A 17,833-nucleotide genomic window follows, 5' to 3' on the forward strand; every position below is an offset into this window, starting at 1 on the left:
GATGAAACTCAAACCTTTATATTTTACACTTGAAAGTTTTAATACAAAAAAATTAAACTATTCTAATCTTATCTTTGTCCCTATGTAAAATAATACTGCATTTAAATACACCAATTTATTATGTTTTATTGAAATGCTGCATTTAATAGTGTGACTTTTATGAGGGACTCAAGATATTCCTTCCTTCCCTCAAGATCTTCCTTCAAGATATTCCTTCTGTACAGTTCCAAGCTACTGCAAGAGAACTTGTTTTTCCAAAATCACCAGAGCAGTATTTAGTAAAGTAAGAATGAAACTGTTGGTTGCACAGCCTGCTTAAAACTGAGGCTACTTTACTTAGCTTGAAGGTAAAAACATCATAATGGAAAAAGCATTTTTTTCCACAAGTTCTTTTTATTCAGAAAAGGTTCATAATGATCCAAGGGAAGACTGATGGTCAGTCACTGAATATTTTGGAAGAACTTACTGTGGGTCTGCAGTAATCCTAATACCCAGGACTAGAAAAAATGTAGATATTACTTCAGTAGATTTTGCCTTGATTATGCTGACAAAGTTTCTAACAGCTCATCATGATTACTTCATGTACTTATACAAAAAAATAAATCAGAAACATAACATTATTTTACTAGTACTAAAAAATAACCAAACTTTGAGCAGTTCAGATTGGCTCTAAACCACTGAACAGCAGATGGCAGACTTGCAGCTTCATAGATGCTTTTATTTCCTAAACATTCTGATTGATTTTTTTTCCATTTAATATTTGCAGACTGTTGTATCTATTCCATTTTCTCGTATGGTAAAAGAAAAATCCTTCTGTTAAAGAGATTTTTAGAAGCTAATGTTTTGGAAGAAAAATACATTCCAATATTCTGAGTAGGAAATTTAAGGTCATTACTTGCTTCTGTAACAAAGGGGGATGTAAGCTAGCTAGCTAGCTATAAAATTTTATACAAAAAAGATAAACTATGTTCTTTAATATCTCCATTGCTCCTCCACAATCTTAAAAATCACAATTTTTAAATGCAGTTAGCTAACAAAAACAGTAAGTTCAATCTTGCAACTTATTCTAAAGTTATATCCTTCTAATAAGTACAGGTTTTAGATATGCACATTTATAGAATAGTAACTACAGTGTCATATATACAGTTGATACAAACAATTTGTGATCAGGTTTGAATTCACTACAACTGAATGGAAAAGCATCTTCCATTAAATGGGAAATGAATGGAAAAGCACTAAATTGACTGGAAAAATGCTTTCAGGGATTTTATCAAAATAAAAGACAAAAATACACTCCAAAATTCATATCATGACACACATTAAAATCTCTGTTCAATAGTTCAGTTACCTCAAATGCAAATCCATAGTTTACATGCTATAAAAGAGGCAACATAAATGCATCAAGATTTGAAGAAAATTGGAGTGTTTCAAAGCCACAAGGAGTGGAAGTAGCCAAATTACAGTTCTGTGTATGATCCCCGAGCTACCAGTTTGTCAGATCTTCTGCCACAACAACTCAAGCTGAAAACTCCAGTATGTCTTATTGCAGACCAGAACAAATAAGTGTGAAAACTGGCTGATGAAGATGAGTGAAGGCAATCCACGTTGCATCCCTTTAAATAATAAGTCAGGAACATTTACTCTGTCAGGAGAGAAATCTTATCTTAAAGTTGTGCTCTCCGGTAGAATCTTCCTTTTCATTCCTGATCCCAAATCCTTCTAAACCAGCCAGATAGGAATCAAATCCCTGGAACAACTCCCACCATAGGTACCTAATTGCCTCACCAAACACAGCTAGCTGCTCTCCTGTGTCCCTGTGGAATCCATATGCACACTTAAGAGATTTCACCTCAAGTTCAGACTAAGGTTAGTAGTCTGATTGCCAATGCTTTTTTTTTTTTTTTTTTTTCCTTCTCATTGATACCAGAAGCAAACCCGTTCAACACTTGTGGATACTGTGTATCCCTTCATATTTTAAGACTGACATGTGTGACATATTCAAACACTACTTTTCACATCTCAGAGGATACAGTGCTGATTACAGCTTCTGCTTACCTAGTTTACAAAGTCACTGTCAACATTACCTCAGAAAGTTTAAGTATTCAAAATGTTCAAATACAATAAATATTTTTAGTATACAACAACACTTGAGATATGGTATCTTCCTGTTCAATTCAGCAGCGAAAGAAAAAGAGAAAAAGAAGTTCTGGAACCAGCCTCTCCATTTGGCCTACTGAGCCTCTGACAGAGCAAATGCTTGTTCTGTCTGCTCTAGTTAGTAGCTAAATGTAAAAATAAGGTACCTATTCCATGTGCTTAGATGTGATTCTGCACAGTCTGGTCACCATTTAGGTCAGAGGAATGGCTTTCACCGACAAGAGACAACAACCATCTCTCAGATATGCTTCATTTCACATTCAGAAAGCTTTCATTCTGAATCCATCTGCCTCCTGCAGTAGGCTCTATAGTTATCAGAGAAGAGCAGCTCATGGGAGCTCATGCCCCTCATCCATGCTGAGGGGCAGCACATGCAATCCTCCTGAGAACCCAGAGGTTGCAGAACTTATGGCTCTGCTGAACCTCCAAGAACCCACACACTTGGAACACCAGATCTGCACAGGCCATCAGCACATGCTGGAGTCAGCAGCATTTTGCAGAACTCTGACCACACTCATGAGGGCAGTAGCTGCTATATACAAAGAACACAGGACTGTATGTACACACACACCTAAAGAAACAAGTGACCCTTTGAGAGACTTTCTGGGCACTTTCCCAAAAGTGGCTGGGGAAGGCCTCCAACCAAAATGCAAAAACGACTGAGATGTGTGTGTGAACTCTGTGGGCAAATTAATGCAGTGTGTATATACCTGTTTTCTTACTAATGTATTTATCCTACTAACAATAGCAGTTGAATTAATAAAAAATGTTTTAGTATTGGCTGTGATCCATGTCTCACCCTGACTCAGTCATTTATCAGTGAAAAGGGAATGTACAACAAAGCATAGATTAAATAAGTAGCAGAAGTTTAGGATCGTAATTTAAAACAATCTACATATCTTAGATAAAGATACAAAAGCCAAAAACTAACTGTGTCTCATTGCCACATTCCTATGTCAGTTCTCAAATAATGGTAAAGATCAAATCAGTTAGGTCTGTCGGTATCTACCCTTTGAAAGTTAACTCCTAAATAACCTGTTCATAGATCTGAACCCTGTGGTCCTACTAGAACTGGCAGAGAATGATCTAAAAATATGAAGAACATAACCAAACACAACCAAAGATGTGTTTTTCCTCTTTTAGAAATACTTTCAACATATACCTCACATGACAAATGGAACCTGCGAGATGCATTTTTTGGTTTCTATTCAGGGTCCATACATGTGACTTTCAACATTCTTTCTAGAATTATATAATCCATAAGACCTTTTTACAAGCCTCAAAAACTACATACTCACTACTATTACACTGCAGTGTTAATCAACTGTGTTTACTGTTCTGCAGGGTAATTCATGCTTCCTGTGATGGAACTTCATGCAAGTTCTTCTGTTTCTACAAACCTGTTCTTTGGATAAGCACATGTTTGTGTCACAATAAAACATTGCTTTCAGTTCTATATAGCTTCCCAGATACAGGTGAAAAGCAAGATATTAAAAATAAATCCTGACCCAGGATAAAGCTTTTTACAGGAGAAGGGAAAAGGGAGGATCAGGGCAAAAAGCAAGATGCACAGCTGAAGAGAAATCCAAGAATTTCTATTCTTTCCTTCTGTTAAATATGCAGGGAGGATTCAGAAAACTTTGTGATTACTTTTTATGTAATCTCTCTGTACTGGCATTTGCCTGTCTCAAAGGAAAACAACCAATATTGTCCCTTGGTGGTTCCTGAACCATCCATGGAATGTATTCAAGTATTTTTTTTTCTTTAACATCAGTAGCCCTACCTTAGTAAACATCATACAAAGAACTTCACGAATGTGTTTTTCTTAGAGGAAGAGAAATAGGCAGGGGAATAGCAACAAAACTTATTTTCTGCTTAATTTGATTTTGACTTATTAAACTTGTCTAGAAATACAGAAAAAGCTTGTTTCTCCTCTGTGCTAAAACAGAACTAAGCCATGAGTTTCATGTGCTGTGAAATCTGAGAGCCTGTATCAAATGCTCTGGATGCTTGTTAAGCCATGTTTTAAAATAATCTGATTTCACTTCTGTGCATTTTGATGGGAAAGATAAAAGTGGGCACAATCACCCTGGTCAGGTCCTGCACTACACTTCTGTATCACATCCTATCCACAACCTACCTTACTCTAACATAACAGGACTGTGCACTGTGCCCAGTAAAGAATGTAAGGCATGCACCTGGTGACTGATCAAGGGGCTCTGACACCAGCATGGAATCAGGATACCTGCTGTAATTTCTAGGACCACACAAGGCATGGTATCATCATTCCAAAAACTTAGCTGAATTTTTTTTTAAATTGAGGCTTTTTTCCTGTAATGTATCAGGAGTTTGATTCTTTTTATTCTTTCTGTCACTGCTATGAATGTAACAGAACTTTATCTGAAAGCACAGTGCCACCTATGTGGCAGCATGACACCCTGAAAACAAAACAAATATTTGGTGAGTAAAAAACACACCTAAACCAAAGACACATGCTTCTATAAATCCTAAAACTTGATACTATATAAATTTTATAAACTGGTGATTTCTACTAACTAGTTTAAATAAATGCGTAATATTTAAAATAGCCATTTATAATGCAAGTTTTTTTCAAAGTTACAACAAAATTATTCAGAAAGTATGTACATTTATTAAAACTTACTCTGGACAACTAAGAAAGAGCTCCTTTAACTGTGAATTTATTTTGGAAGTAAAGTAATTCTTAACACTGGAAAACTGAGTTTACTAGCCAGTTTCCATGCCAAGTTTTAGGAGAAAAAACTTGTTTTAGAAGGTTTAGAAGGTTTAGAAGAAAAATTTGGCAGCCTTTCTTTGTAGCATTTTCACCAAAGTAAGTATCCACACCACAGCAATTTGTAAAAACACTATCACAAAAGGGCTTTCTCAGTTCAAGAAATACTCTAAATCTTTGAAAGAACTCTAAATCCCCTCTAAAGACAGTGTTCAAATCCAGCAAAATTACTGAGCCTGTAGCATTTAAAGTTAAGTCTGATGCATTGGGATATTGACAAAATATTTACTACAGTTACTTTGTTAAGATGGAAGCTTCATAGTGCATACTAATTCAAGAATACAAACTACTTAGATAAAAAATTGTATTATTGCAATGGATGAAATAAAAGAATAAGGAATTCCATTTATTCCACATCAGTTAGAAGAGTAAAACAATGAAAATGTCCTGCAGTCCTACTCAATATCATTGAATATGGTTTATTACATCCATATTACATCCAGAACATAGAAAAAAAAAAAAAGACCAACTACAGACAAGAAATACTGCAATGCAGCAGCCTTTTTACATACATGTAGGTAGATGATTGTAGCTGGAATTTATAAACAGCAAATGCTAATTGAAAGCAGCCACTACACAACTTTGTATACACAAAATACAACAGCAACAGCTAAGTATTCAAGATTTACAGGGTCTGGTTCTACTGCCCTTACTCTGGCAGCTGATTACTGAAGGGAAAAGGATTGGGTTCAACCCTACAGGAGACAACAAATCTGTATTCAAGCTCTACCCCTGTGACTCAGGCTTGTGAGATTGTCATAAAGATCATAAAAGCAGAGAAATGACCCAGATATTTAAAAAACAATTACATTCCATCTGCAAGGGATATGCTGATTCCATAAAAATATTATTTCACGCCCTGAAGGCAGACCCACAAGAATCTTAAGCAAATTAAAAGTATTTTATACAGAAGAAAGCCTTAAAGAAACACAAGAATGAAAAATGGAAGTTACAATTAGGCAAGAAATAATTTGATTACTCCTGCTCATTCCACACAGGCTTAAAAAAAGTGATAGAATAAGCAAAACGTTTTTTTCCTCTTTCCAAAAGAGCAAAATCTCATGACTGAAAATTGCTTATTCAAACAACTCTATTTGTTGGAACTATACTTCTGATTGTATTCTGAGCATAAAACCATTAGATTTTTCAATTAAATTAACTCAGAAAGTTGACAGTTTTATAAAAGTGAAAAAGCTTTAAGATTAAAAACCATTACATGACTCCGTACACAGAAATCAGTGAGTAATAATTCCGTAAACAGTTCTTCAATATTCTTTCCTTCTGTTAAAGCCTTAACAAATTTAAACTAATGTAGATGACTACTACATTTTAACAGAATTATCACTGATTCATACTTTAGCTAACCAGTAAGATGCAACAAACAAGTTGCATATTAAGATGCAACAAGAGATGCACCATGTATTTTCATCTAGCAGCAGACCAAAAAATACTAAATAGATCATCAACAAAACAGTCCTATGGGTGCTGCACACATTTTTATATATTTTACCTTTATTGAAGAAGCTGCATAGAGCATGTCCTCAAGACTGAAATGGCAACACTGGTTAAGGTATTCTTGACAAAATTCCTGAATCAATTGTAGATTATACAGGCTGTCAGCCAAAGACATTGTCTCTTTCAAACAAATATCTAAGAAGGAAGAATAGAAACACAGATTAGATATAGCTAAACATTTTTTTTAAATTGCTTGTTGCTTTGCTGGATTTTGGAGCAATTTCTGGATAATTTCAGTCTTGATTATATTTTTTTCCTCAGGAAGATTATATTTTTCTATTTCAGAAACTTAGATTCTACATTTGACCTCAGATTCTACATTTGACCTCTGCAGTTTCATATATTTAGGCATTTTTCTAAACACTGGTGGTGTTTTTTTCACTACTGACTTTATTCTTTTCTGATTTGCCTTTTGTGAAAACAGAAATTAGGCTCTAACTCCTGTTACTCCATGTAATGAAAAACTGCATTTAACTGCTAATATACATTTTTAAAAGGACATTTTCTATACACCAATGGTAGAAAGAAATATATGCTTTTCCACAGTTTCCCACACATATTAGTTCTTTGTCTTTGCAGAGTGACCTGAGAGTACCTTTTCGTGCAATGCTAATAAAACCCCAATCTTCAAAAAAAAACCCTCAGCATCAATTCATTCTTATGTATTTGCTTTTGGGGACTTTGATGCTCAATAAGAGATTTTACAAGGATCTGAAGCCTCTGATGTATGAATTTGCACTCTCTGAAAGTGCTGTTTAGAGACAAGTAGTAACAGTGAACAGACTCTTGTAGTTATACAGTATTCTCTGAAAACTATTCATGTCCAATTTACCTACTGTTCTCTTTTTATGACTGCTTCTTGGGAAATTAAGTAGCAATAAAAACTTCTTAGGAAAAAATTTCTTGCAAAAGGGAAGAGTGAACAGAATAAAAAGAAATCTCATTTCAGAGCATGCATGCGTATGACAGAGCTCCACATAGATTTTAAACAGCTTAGGTTTTTTCAAAGAATTTTTTCACAATATTCAATCACTCCATCAACCCAGCCTTGCAGATGATTATCATGGAAAAAAAATTTTGACTAAACTGACCAAAATGGGATTTAGTAATGCAAAATGTGAAGTAATGAATTTTAGAATAGAATTCTAATGTGATCTACTGGTTGAAAGTAAGATAGAGCAGGAAATTATCATGTGTACCCAACACATGAGCTTATGAGCTTCACACAGCTAGGAAAAAAGCAAACATAATGCTAAAATAGATGAGAAAAATAATTTCCAGTGGTGACCCAGAAGCACTGTACAAAGCAGTAAGGAGATGCCAGTCTGGATTTCTATGTACAATTACAACCATCCATATTCAAGAAAGATGAACCAAAATCAGAACTAGTCACAGAGGAAGATTATTGCAGATAATAGCAAGAATGGTAAATCCACTTCAGAATTAAACCCAGGCTTAATTCACTAGCCTGGGCAAAAGAAATAAAATATATCAAAAGGTCAGACATAAGATTAAAAGAAGATATTGGAGCCAAAGGGCACTGCTGTATGAACAGACACACTGACAGGATATAAGCACATTCAGGTAGAAAAATAGAGTAAGATTTAAAACCATGTAAAAAATGGGCCCATGCAGCAGCTGGCAAGAAGAGTACAGATTTTAAAGAGTTAGACATTTTTAAGATGGAATGAGATAAATCAATGAAAAGGACTATATAATTTTACACAATAACCAATTTCTTGGCTCACTGACATAGGGAGTCCTCTCTACTCCTGTTTTCCTTACAGGAAACCTAGATTTGAAAGTTAAGTGAATCTTAATACAATCAGACTACGGAAAACTCTTAGATTTATTTTATTTTAAATTAATTTCAAAGCATTTTTGCAAATCCATTTTTGTTACCTTAGTTCCAATATACAATCAAAACTCAGCAAAATTGCACACACATCAAAAATATCATTATTTAAACACAGCAAAGATGGGCAAAGTCTTTTGAAAGTGCTTCTGGTTGCTTTAGAGTATCTTTGAATTTACTTCTGAGACAATGACTCACACATCTGTGTATCTCCAGGGAAGATGATGCTAGGACACCTGACAAGAATGCTAAAAACTAGAGTTTCAAAGGTAACACGTGCTTTGTCTTATTTAAAGACAGCATCCTCAGATGCTGGAGGAATCTGCTGGTAAGTATATATGTGGTCAGACTAGGTGTACAAGATTTTTTTGGCTGTCAGTATTTTCAGCCATGCTAAAACACTAAGAAGGAACTAGGTGTTACCCCCATTCACTCCTACTGAAGCATTAATCTCTCCCCTAATCAAATACAATAGTACATATAATTGGCTGCAACATTTATGTAAATGAAAAGTTGTACTTTTCAAAATTCACAAGTTGAAGAGGAATGGTGAATGCATGCATCTTAATATCTTTCATCTTCAAACGCCTACTGTGCTGGAAGCTTCCTATACAATAAGTGTTTGTGTACATGAATTACAGATTTTAGTCCTTAACAAGTTTGTCCTTAAGTTCTTACCAAGTACTTGTTCATATTCCTAGATTTCTCAGGATGGTTCTGTGTATGTGTTCCCACGACATCAAAGATATCATGGAAAGAACACAGGCAGAAAATGATGGGTGTTAGCTGCCAATTCATTTTAGAGCTTCATGAGGCTCTCAGTTGCCAAGAGGAAGACATGACTTTAACCAGGCCACTGAGCAAAAAGCAAGATGAAGCTGCTTATCATCACAGACACCTGTGATTATTGAAGAGCATTAGACCAATACATTCTAGACTATGTATTTTCATTTATAAATTATAGAGATAACCATGATGTGAAATAAAAGCCATGCAGTGCAGCTATGCAGAGCTTGACTAACCTCCATGTTTTAGAATTATAAGTACTCAGACTCACAAGAAAGCACTCATGCAGCTTCAGGAATAAGAGTTTTTCAGATGTTTTCACGTTTCACAGTGTACAGGCAAATATGGTGCCCCAGTCAGATCTATGATCTTAGTAAGTCCATATTAACATGAGAACATAATATTAAGCACAATATGGTTGGACACCTTGGTTCTTATGCCTCTTGAGTATCATACTGAAGCACATTCCCTCACAGTTATCAAACACGTTTAAACTTTTTATGGACGTATTTTTACAAGCTGAGAGACACATGAAACATACCCTCCAGTTTAACAATATCTGGACAGTAGAAGTGGATCAAGGCTGCTAGAGCACAACCATCTGTACCATCCTTCAGCAGGTTCTCCACCAATGGAATGCAGGGCAGCTGCTTAAGCAATGTTTGCTCCTTTCTGTAACGAGCCTACAATACACAATGAAGAAATTCAGAGAGAAAAAGGCTGTGAAACATATGAAGAAACAGATTCATACTGTAGATTTTACACTCCATTAGTGAAAAAGCAGTACTTGATAAATAGTGGGATATTCTGTATTAAATTTTCCTAAAACTTCTCATGTTATACCTCATTTTGACTGACATGAATAATATCTAAGAGGAAAGGAACCCATAATGCTAATACTGTGCCTTTCCTTCAAAGCTACCATTTTTTATGATCACTGTATAGCATGAGGAATTAAATAACATTATACTTTACTTAGCATTCAACATTCATGGTTATACAGTCAGAAATTATTTGTGTGTAAACACAATTAGACAAATCCTTAGCTGGTGGAACGTCAGTTCACTGACTCTGTGAAGTTACCACACCCAAGAATCTTGCCCAAAATTTCATTCATAAAACTGAATTTCTGACAAATTGACAAACAAGGAAATCCGTTTGATCAGTTCTATTTTTATTACTAGCATGTGCCACTACAAGCAGTTGTAAACGTAGAGAAGAATTAGTGGTCAAGTATGATGATCATACAGTGGCTCAATTATAAAAGGAAACATTGTGAAAAACAAAATTTGTTTGGTAAAGAAATAGCTGTATTTGTTGTATAAAGAGATAGCTAGCTCAGAATACCAAGACAATGTTTATCTGCAGTGAATATATTTTTCATGGGTTTTTTTTTGGGGGGGGGAGGGGAGGGAAGAGAGGTTTCCTTAAAAAACAGTATTCGCCTTTTGTTTATTTTCTTTTCTTCCTGGAAAAACAAACTGAGGTGGAAGGAAGTGATCTAGATTTTAATTTTTTAATATTTTGTACTAAGAATTATTTTTAAAATAGTACTGAAGTACTTTTCTATTCATGCCACAGAACTACTTATGACATTGAAGGTGTTTCTGAGGTAATTTTATGCTGTTTTCACTCATCCATGCACACTAAACACGAAGCCTCCCTGCTGGGACTCTGAGAAGTCTTCATGGATGTTAAGTCTTTCCAGCAAAGCTGGAGTCAAGAGTTTCCATCTCCTACTCTCTCCATCTTTTGGCTGTGCTGGAGCAATTGCTGATGGGACTACATGGTAAAACCACTGATCCAAATACAGCATCTCTCTTCTCCTTTGTTTCTACAGTGAATGACTGGGCAGGTCTGAAGGGGTTATGGGTGGAGTGTGAATGGTTTAAGCCAGCTCTGCTGGAAAAAAAGGCTGTGGAACCACAGACTAACCCTGAGGGCTGTACTTGTTGTCACTGATTTCTGTCAAGCATCACATGGGATTATCTTTAGTGACTGTCTGTGCCCTCTAAATGGCCTGAAATGTACAAGTCTAATCTAGCAACAGCAGACCTATCAGTTCTAAAAAACTATTTGGCCCAGAGAACTTACACTTTTGACCAACCAATATTAAAAAACAAACAAACAACCTCCTGCAAATCTTGATTTCATACTTGAAATGTACCAGTATTTATGTGCCAAGTATGCTGTGTAAAATGAAAATGCCTTTTTTACATGTTATGGGAAATATCCACTAACAAAATCATGTTAGTGTTTCATGCACAATTAATATTATTTTCCCCATGTTATTAATACTCTCTACTATTTCAAAGTTAATACGCCAATTATACCTGCAGTGAAAGTTTGTTCTTTTTCATTCTATTGAATAAAACTCATTCTACTGAAATTAAGTCTACAAAATATTACAATTCATAATAAAGCAGTCTTGCATAGTAAATCTTGTGAAAAAGTCTGCTGCCTCTTTAATGATGCTTTTGCTGGTCTTACGAACAGTACCCGCAGATCCTGGAAACTGTGTCATATCATTAAAGTGGACCTAGAAAGAGGGCTTAATTTACTCTGGAGAGTATGCCAGGCATATTCAGGAAAAATAAACTTACATAACCTGATATGCTAGGTTCATTAGGACATTAACAGGTATCATGTTTTAATTTGCTTGAAAATATAAAAGAAATTGCACTGAAAAATAAAAGATGTGGTAATTCCACTACATTTGTAATAAACTTTCATTTGAAGAAACTCTTCCCATCAGTTGTAATGTTTGCTACTGAATATGGATGCAGTAATGCAAAAGATGAACCTCTACACTTATTATAGAGCTCCAGTGCCTATTTAAACATAAATGCTAATACAGGCACCTTGTTTCTGAACAAACCTGATTTAACTTCTTTGAGCTTCTTCCACTTAAACAAGTCTAGGTATAGTTGAGACACTTGCAAATATAAAAGGTCAGCTAAAGATGAACAAACAACACACCAGCCACTCTGTCATGAGTGCTCATGTGTATTCTGACTTAATTATCAAAATGAAAGTTTGCATGTATTTACCCTATACTCAATAACATGTTAAAAAATTACCTCTCAGAGGAGGTTTTCAGCTGCCTGTACGCTCAGGAATCTCTCTCACTATGAAACACTTGCTGTACATAAAGGGAAGAGACCAGAATACAGGTTGAACTGTTAGAGCTGCTTGAGACACTGCCTTCCTACTACACCAGTAGCCCTTCCAAATGTATCTCTACTGAACTAACAAGCTCATACTTAACAGCACCAATTCAAGCTGTTTATGGACAACTGGCAGGCAAATTTGAGTTAGCTTTTCAGTAGACTGAATATTTTATATTCTAATACAATTTTTATGCAGTGGAAAAGAATCATTAGTAAACTAATACCTTAGGCAAAAGTAGAACAAAAACATCAGTTCCCCTTAAAGCCTTTTTTTTTTTTTTTTTTTTTTTTTTTTAACTATTGCCTCCATTTAATTATGCTATCTTAATTCCAAAGCAAAATTAAAGAATTATATTGTAAAGAAAAGTGTATTTGTGTGTGTCACAACTGTAACAGATAAGCACTATAGACAATAGTAAACTATTCTGAATTTTAATATTGAGTAGCCTGCTGAAGACAGTACATTTAAACTGTTTTTCTAGACACCAAATTATTTCTTGTCTTGTCTACACACAATTCCCTTCTTATTGAAATTCTCTTTGCAATGTCTGAACAATCTTTTATTAGTTATGGCAACAATTATCAGAGGGACTGCTAGATCAGTTATTCAGTAAACCTTAGATCAAATGTACACCAGAATTAGTTCTTTGGAATTCAGACCAGACATCTAAGATTCTGCATGTACCTAAACAAGAGACTCTTTTTTTTATTTTACAACAGGTTTGGCTGGGAACAGTCTGAATGCATTTCAAGAGTGCTACATGATAGAGGAAAGGAATGATAATTCCAAGGTGATACTGCTTGGAGAAAACAAACTTTATTACCATTGCATAACTCAACAATTACTTGTTATTGCTTTTAGTGAAATTGTAGTCTCACTAAAAGTAGAATTGCTTTGGTTTACTTTGTGTGGTAAAGATTAACAGCAGTCTTAAATCAGCTGAAAAATCAGGGAATTCTTGACAAATGGGTATAATGATTGTATATTGTTAATTAAGAAAATATCAGACTCCATGTAGCATCTACAAAAAAGAACAATTTCTGCAGGCCTCTTTTTAAAAGAGAGACAGAATAAAAAAGGATGTGTTTACTGAATGCTTATGAAAAAGTAGTTTGCAAAATATCTGATAATTTGACATTGGTTAATTACAGGTAACATTGCCTTATACAAACCCATCGAGAACCTGACTGTTTGAGATGTAATCCCTTATCCAGCATCATACCTTAGACTTACTGTTCAGAGATTACCTTATAAAATAAGCTGCTGTATAATGCACACCTTTGCAGAGCTGAATGAAATGAATGATTAGGTCAGCATGACATGGACAAAGCCATTCCCAAAATAAGCTATTTAATCAAAGTGAAGCAGTTGGGCAAACTTACAGGAACCAGTTTCCAAAACCATTTGGTAGGAGACTTCAGAGGAAGCAGTAGGAAAAAAGAATAAAAGCAAAAAGCAAAGAAAAAAAAGGAATAATTTATCAGATTTCATAAATCACTTTTACAAAGCAATTTTCTTTAACATTTAATGGTAAGCATTAGTGCACTGTAACCTCTGCATTTTGAACTAATTAAACGAAATAACACTAAAGAAATAAGTCTGCAGTCTTTGTAGATCAACATTTTAATTTTCCCACACAAACAGATCAATGCAGTTTTATTTCATGTTTCCACACATCTAATTGTAACCTACATATGCAATCCTACTGAAGAATTCATTTGAGACTTGAACTCATGATATCACAAGTATCAAAATGAACTCCAGCAGCACATATGGGGAAGCAGGGAAGCTAAAGCAATGAAAACAGGTATCACACACTGTAAATACAGTACCACTAACTGCAGTGAAATTTGAATTAGTTTCTTCAAGCCAAACAGTTATGTTTATAACATTTAACTATATTTTAAAGCAATCATATGATAGTTTTCATAACACCAAGAGGTACAGGCAGTTATAATTTTGAAGTGGCAAATCACATTAGCATCAGCTGCATGCTGTGCAATGACCTGAAATGTAGATGGTGTTTTGGCTACTGGCAGAGTAATTATCAGAGCAGATACATACAATTCTAAACTTATATGTGATCAAAAAAATACAAAACCAAAAAGTTTTACAAATATGAAATTTGAGCTACAAGCTTAATTTAAAGCACAGTAAAGTCAGTGAGTTTTTCTGTAACGCTACAGACTAGTCTGGCATAATACTTCTACTACTAAGAAAAAATATTGTACTGCAGTATTATACACATAGAAAACCTCACCAGTCCATTGATTTCATTGTAGAAATTACAAAAAATAAGAAGTCAAACCAATCACCAAAGTGCAGGGAAGAATTTTATTTTAAATGAAGAGAAACATATTCTTCAAAAGGTGAAACAGTAATTTTAAAACTACTATGGAAAAAACTATATGGAAGCTGATTATTTTACATTGTTGTTAAGATACTGAACTTCCATAAAACCCTTAAAATAACTGCAGCAATGAAACAAAGCTTTTATATGAAAAAGGTATTGTACACAGAAGGGTGTGCATTAGTTACATGACTCTTCTCCTCCATTTAACTGGACTGTTACAGTAGAGAATCCCAAAGCCACTTAAAAGAGATGAACTAGGAGATGCATGTTCATGTGTGGCTCTTTCAGTAACACCCAACCAAACCACCATAGGGTTTTGTTTCTCTTCATCCCACTGAAATATAGTCAATGTATGGAAAAGTAGATGATTTTGAAAACAAATCTTATTTTCAATTGCTGTCAGGAATTCTAAACCTGGTTACTTTTCAGATACAAAGATCAGAGGGAGTGAGATCAGACCTCGAGAGCCTATACTTCTACTTAACACTGATGGCAACATTCTTCTTTGATTTATCAAGGTGAAGTATATTTCAGATGTGGACTCAAAAGGTCCATCAATACCTATTAATTGATAGGCCAAAGAACTACTCTTTGGAAAAAAACCAGACCATTGTGTCTCATTTGCAAAGACTCTCTGTAATTGAACTAACAATCCAACACATATTTCAACCACTTGGCTGAAACTATGGTTGAGATGACAATGAATATGCTTCAAGAGTCTGAAAAACTGAAGATTAAATAAAGTTTAAATTCAAACAGATTGTAAGATTTATAAATACACACTTTGTAAAGACACTTAAAGCTCAAATCTCTTGAACATTGTAATGGGAATTCAGGGGCTGCTGAACTCTAAAAACAGGAATAAACTTTTTCCCCTGGAACTTACTAAAAATCAGCCACTGAAAAACACATTGAGCAGAGAATCCTGACTGACGTCTCCCAATCTTTAAACAAAACAAAGCCCACAAAATCAAAACAGAAAAACCACAAAAAACCAACCCACAAAAAATGAAACAAACCAGTCCCTCAGGATGAGGGCTTACAGTTTTTCAAGGAGTTTGTTTAATCCTAAATTTTGGACATAACTACGATAAATATCACTTGCTGTAAATCCTATCTATTGTGCCAAAAATGGCTGTCATGCCCTTTATTAAATACTTGGTTCTGTTGTTTTCCTTGCACCATCATTTGTGTTCATGCAGCTGTGCATTAATTGCATTAATTGGATCAAGAAGCTGATCCTGCTACAAACTTCTCTCCTTTGCAGGTTAGCTTTTGCTAGCAGCATGAATTTATGACACATTCAATTGGAAGTGGAAATACGAAGTTAGTGTTTTACCTTCACACAAGAAGTTGCATTGTTTAAACTAATTTAAAACCAAACCAAACAAAAAATGTTTAGAGAATTCAGGTCTTTAGATGAATGCTCTTATATTTGTTTCTCTCATTGATTTGGCTGATAGGTACTATGACTCAGTCACAAAATCACATGGAAAAATTATAGGTTTTGAAAAAGCTTCAACTACATTGAAAATCAGTAGTTTAACCAGTGCAACTGTACATTTATTATTCAATGTATGTATTATTCAATGGAAGCCTGAAAAACAAAGCTGTTCACTACAGAATTTTAAATCCTAATACTAAAAAAAGATGCAGAGACTCTACCAGAAAAAGATGAGGTTACCACAAATCACCGGCTGATCGAGATCCACAGAAGGCTACCTGGAACTAAAAACCATACATACTCCTTTCCTTTCTTATCTTCTGCAAGAAGCTAGCAGCACAAGACAGTGAAAGAAAACAAAAGCAATCTCATGATCTGTTAATACTGTTTTTATCTATCCAGAAATAGAAAATAGGTATATCTTAGTTGTATCATTTATTAATCCATGTATATTATTGCTTACAATTTTTTTTAAAGTAGATGTTTACGATTTATTGCAAAAAGGTTCACTGCAGATTTTTAACAAGATAACAAGGCATTAATCTGGTATGTTTGAGGATTATGATCAAACTGTTTCTCAAAACTGATAAATTTATTAACTTATCACAGTAGGAAATTATGAAGTAATAAAAAAATCTGCTCATTAACTTTGTTTTACCTTTTAGGAACATAATTTTTGGCACAACTTAAAACCTAAGAAAACCTTTTCTTAATGACTAGAATGATCTCTTCTTCCCGTGTTTGTTTGGCCATCTCTCTACATCATCAGAAGCATTCTTAATGTATATTTAGTCCAGGTTCAAAATCTGACCACTCCTTAAAACATCTGAAGTTTAAATATCTGATGGTGTTTGGCTACAGTAGAAGGGAAATTGCTAAGTTTATTAAATTTTAGACTGGAATAATCACCTTTTGAACTGCTTACTGTGTCGGTAATATGGAGAACCTAAATTACAAAACAGACCACCAACCTGAAAAAGCATGGTGGAAAAGAGAAAAGAGGCATAATGAAACATTCCACTTCCCTTCCATGCTAAGATTTAAAATACAAATAGAAGCAGTAGTTGGGAGTTGAAAAACAGAGACAGGAAAACTTATTCTCCAGATTTCTATGCCATTATCACTATTGAACACAGATTCAATTTTCCATATCATGATGTAGGCATCAGGGTCACACCATTACTGTAAAAAGTTACATTTTCTTTTGCTGAGTTACATGCTTGCTAATTAGCCTTCACCATTCCTTATGCTTAAAAAGAAACAACAAATCCAAGAACATTCATTGCACTCATTCTTTTTGAACTGAACTTCCAACCTACTCAGGTAATCTGCAACTCCTTCAGAGTAGCATGAAAAAAACCCCAGCAGCTTACATGAAAATAGACCAGAGACACCCCTATGATTATAGCCTTGCACTAGCTAGGAAATCTGTTCTGCATTCAGAAGTACAGGGATAATACCAAAGAGTCCAAACTCTTTACAAATTCCCCAATAATACTTCTATCATCATCCTATTAATGATCTCATTCTGAAGCAAGTACTTCTAGAGAGTCAGGAACTCTGTGCTATCCTGATCTATTTTGATGGGTGGAACACAACTTGAGTTCCACAAAAAAAAGGGAAAAAATCCTGTTAGGAAAGGGCATCAAATCTAAGTCTGGTCTTATTGTATATACAAAAAACCCTGTAATCATGAAATATTTTGGATCATAGCCAGAGCATTGCTTCCCATGATGCCAC

At 34.7% G+C, this 17,833-nt stretch overlaps 1 protein-coding gene across 11 annotated transcripts in view; it reads right to left on the reverse strand.

The window, feature by feature from the left end:
• The window catches only part of CAMSAP2 (calmodulin regulated spectrin associated protein family member 2), an 83,595-nt gene that overhangs the window by 24,716 nt on the left and 41,046 nt on the right, over nucleotides 1-17,833 (reverse strand). For 9 of the 11 annotated variants that reach the window (XR_011727160.1, XR_011727157.1, XR_011727156.1 and 6 more), the window contains exons 5-7: nucleotides 13,679-13,711; nucleotides 9,667-9,808; nucleotides 6,480-6,619 (exon numbers count right to left, since the gene is read on the reverse strand). Coding sequence is in view for 7 of the 11 variants with exons in the window: in XM_071751001.1 (XP_071607102.1) it covers nucleotides 6,480-6,619; nucleotides 9,667-9,808; nucleotides 13,679-13,711 (315 nt within the window). In the remaining 4 variants the exon portion in view is untranslated. The remainder of the gene's footprint in view (nucleotides 1-6,479; nucleotides 6,620-9,666; nucleotides 9,809-13,678; nucleotides 13,712-17,833) is intronic. The other 2 variants (XM_071750998.1, XM_071750997.1) reach the window with 1 other exon arrangement.

Source organism: Heliangelus exortis, chromosome 8 (assembly GCF_036169615.1).
Source record: "Heliangelus exortis chromosome 8, bHelExo1.hap1, whole genome shotgun sequence".
Classification (NCBI taxonomy): Eukaryota; Metazoa; Chordata; class Aves; order Apodiformes; family Trochilidae; genus Heliangelus; species Heliangelus exortis.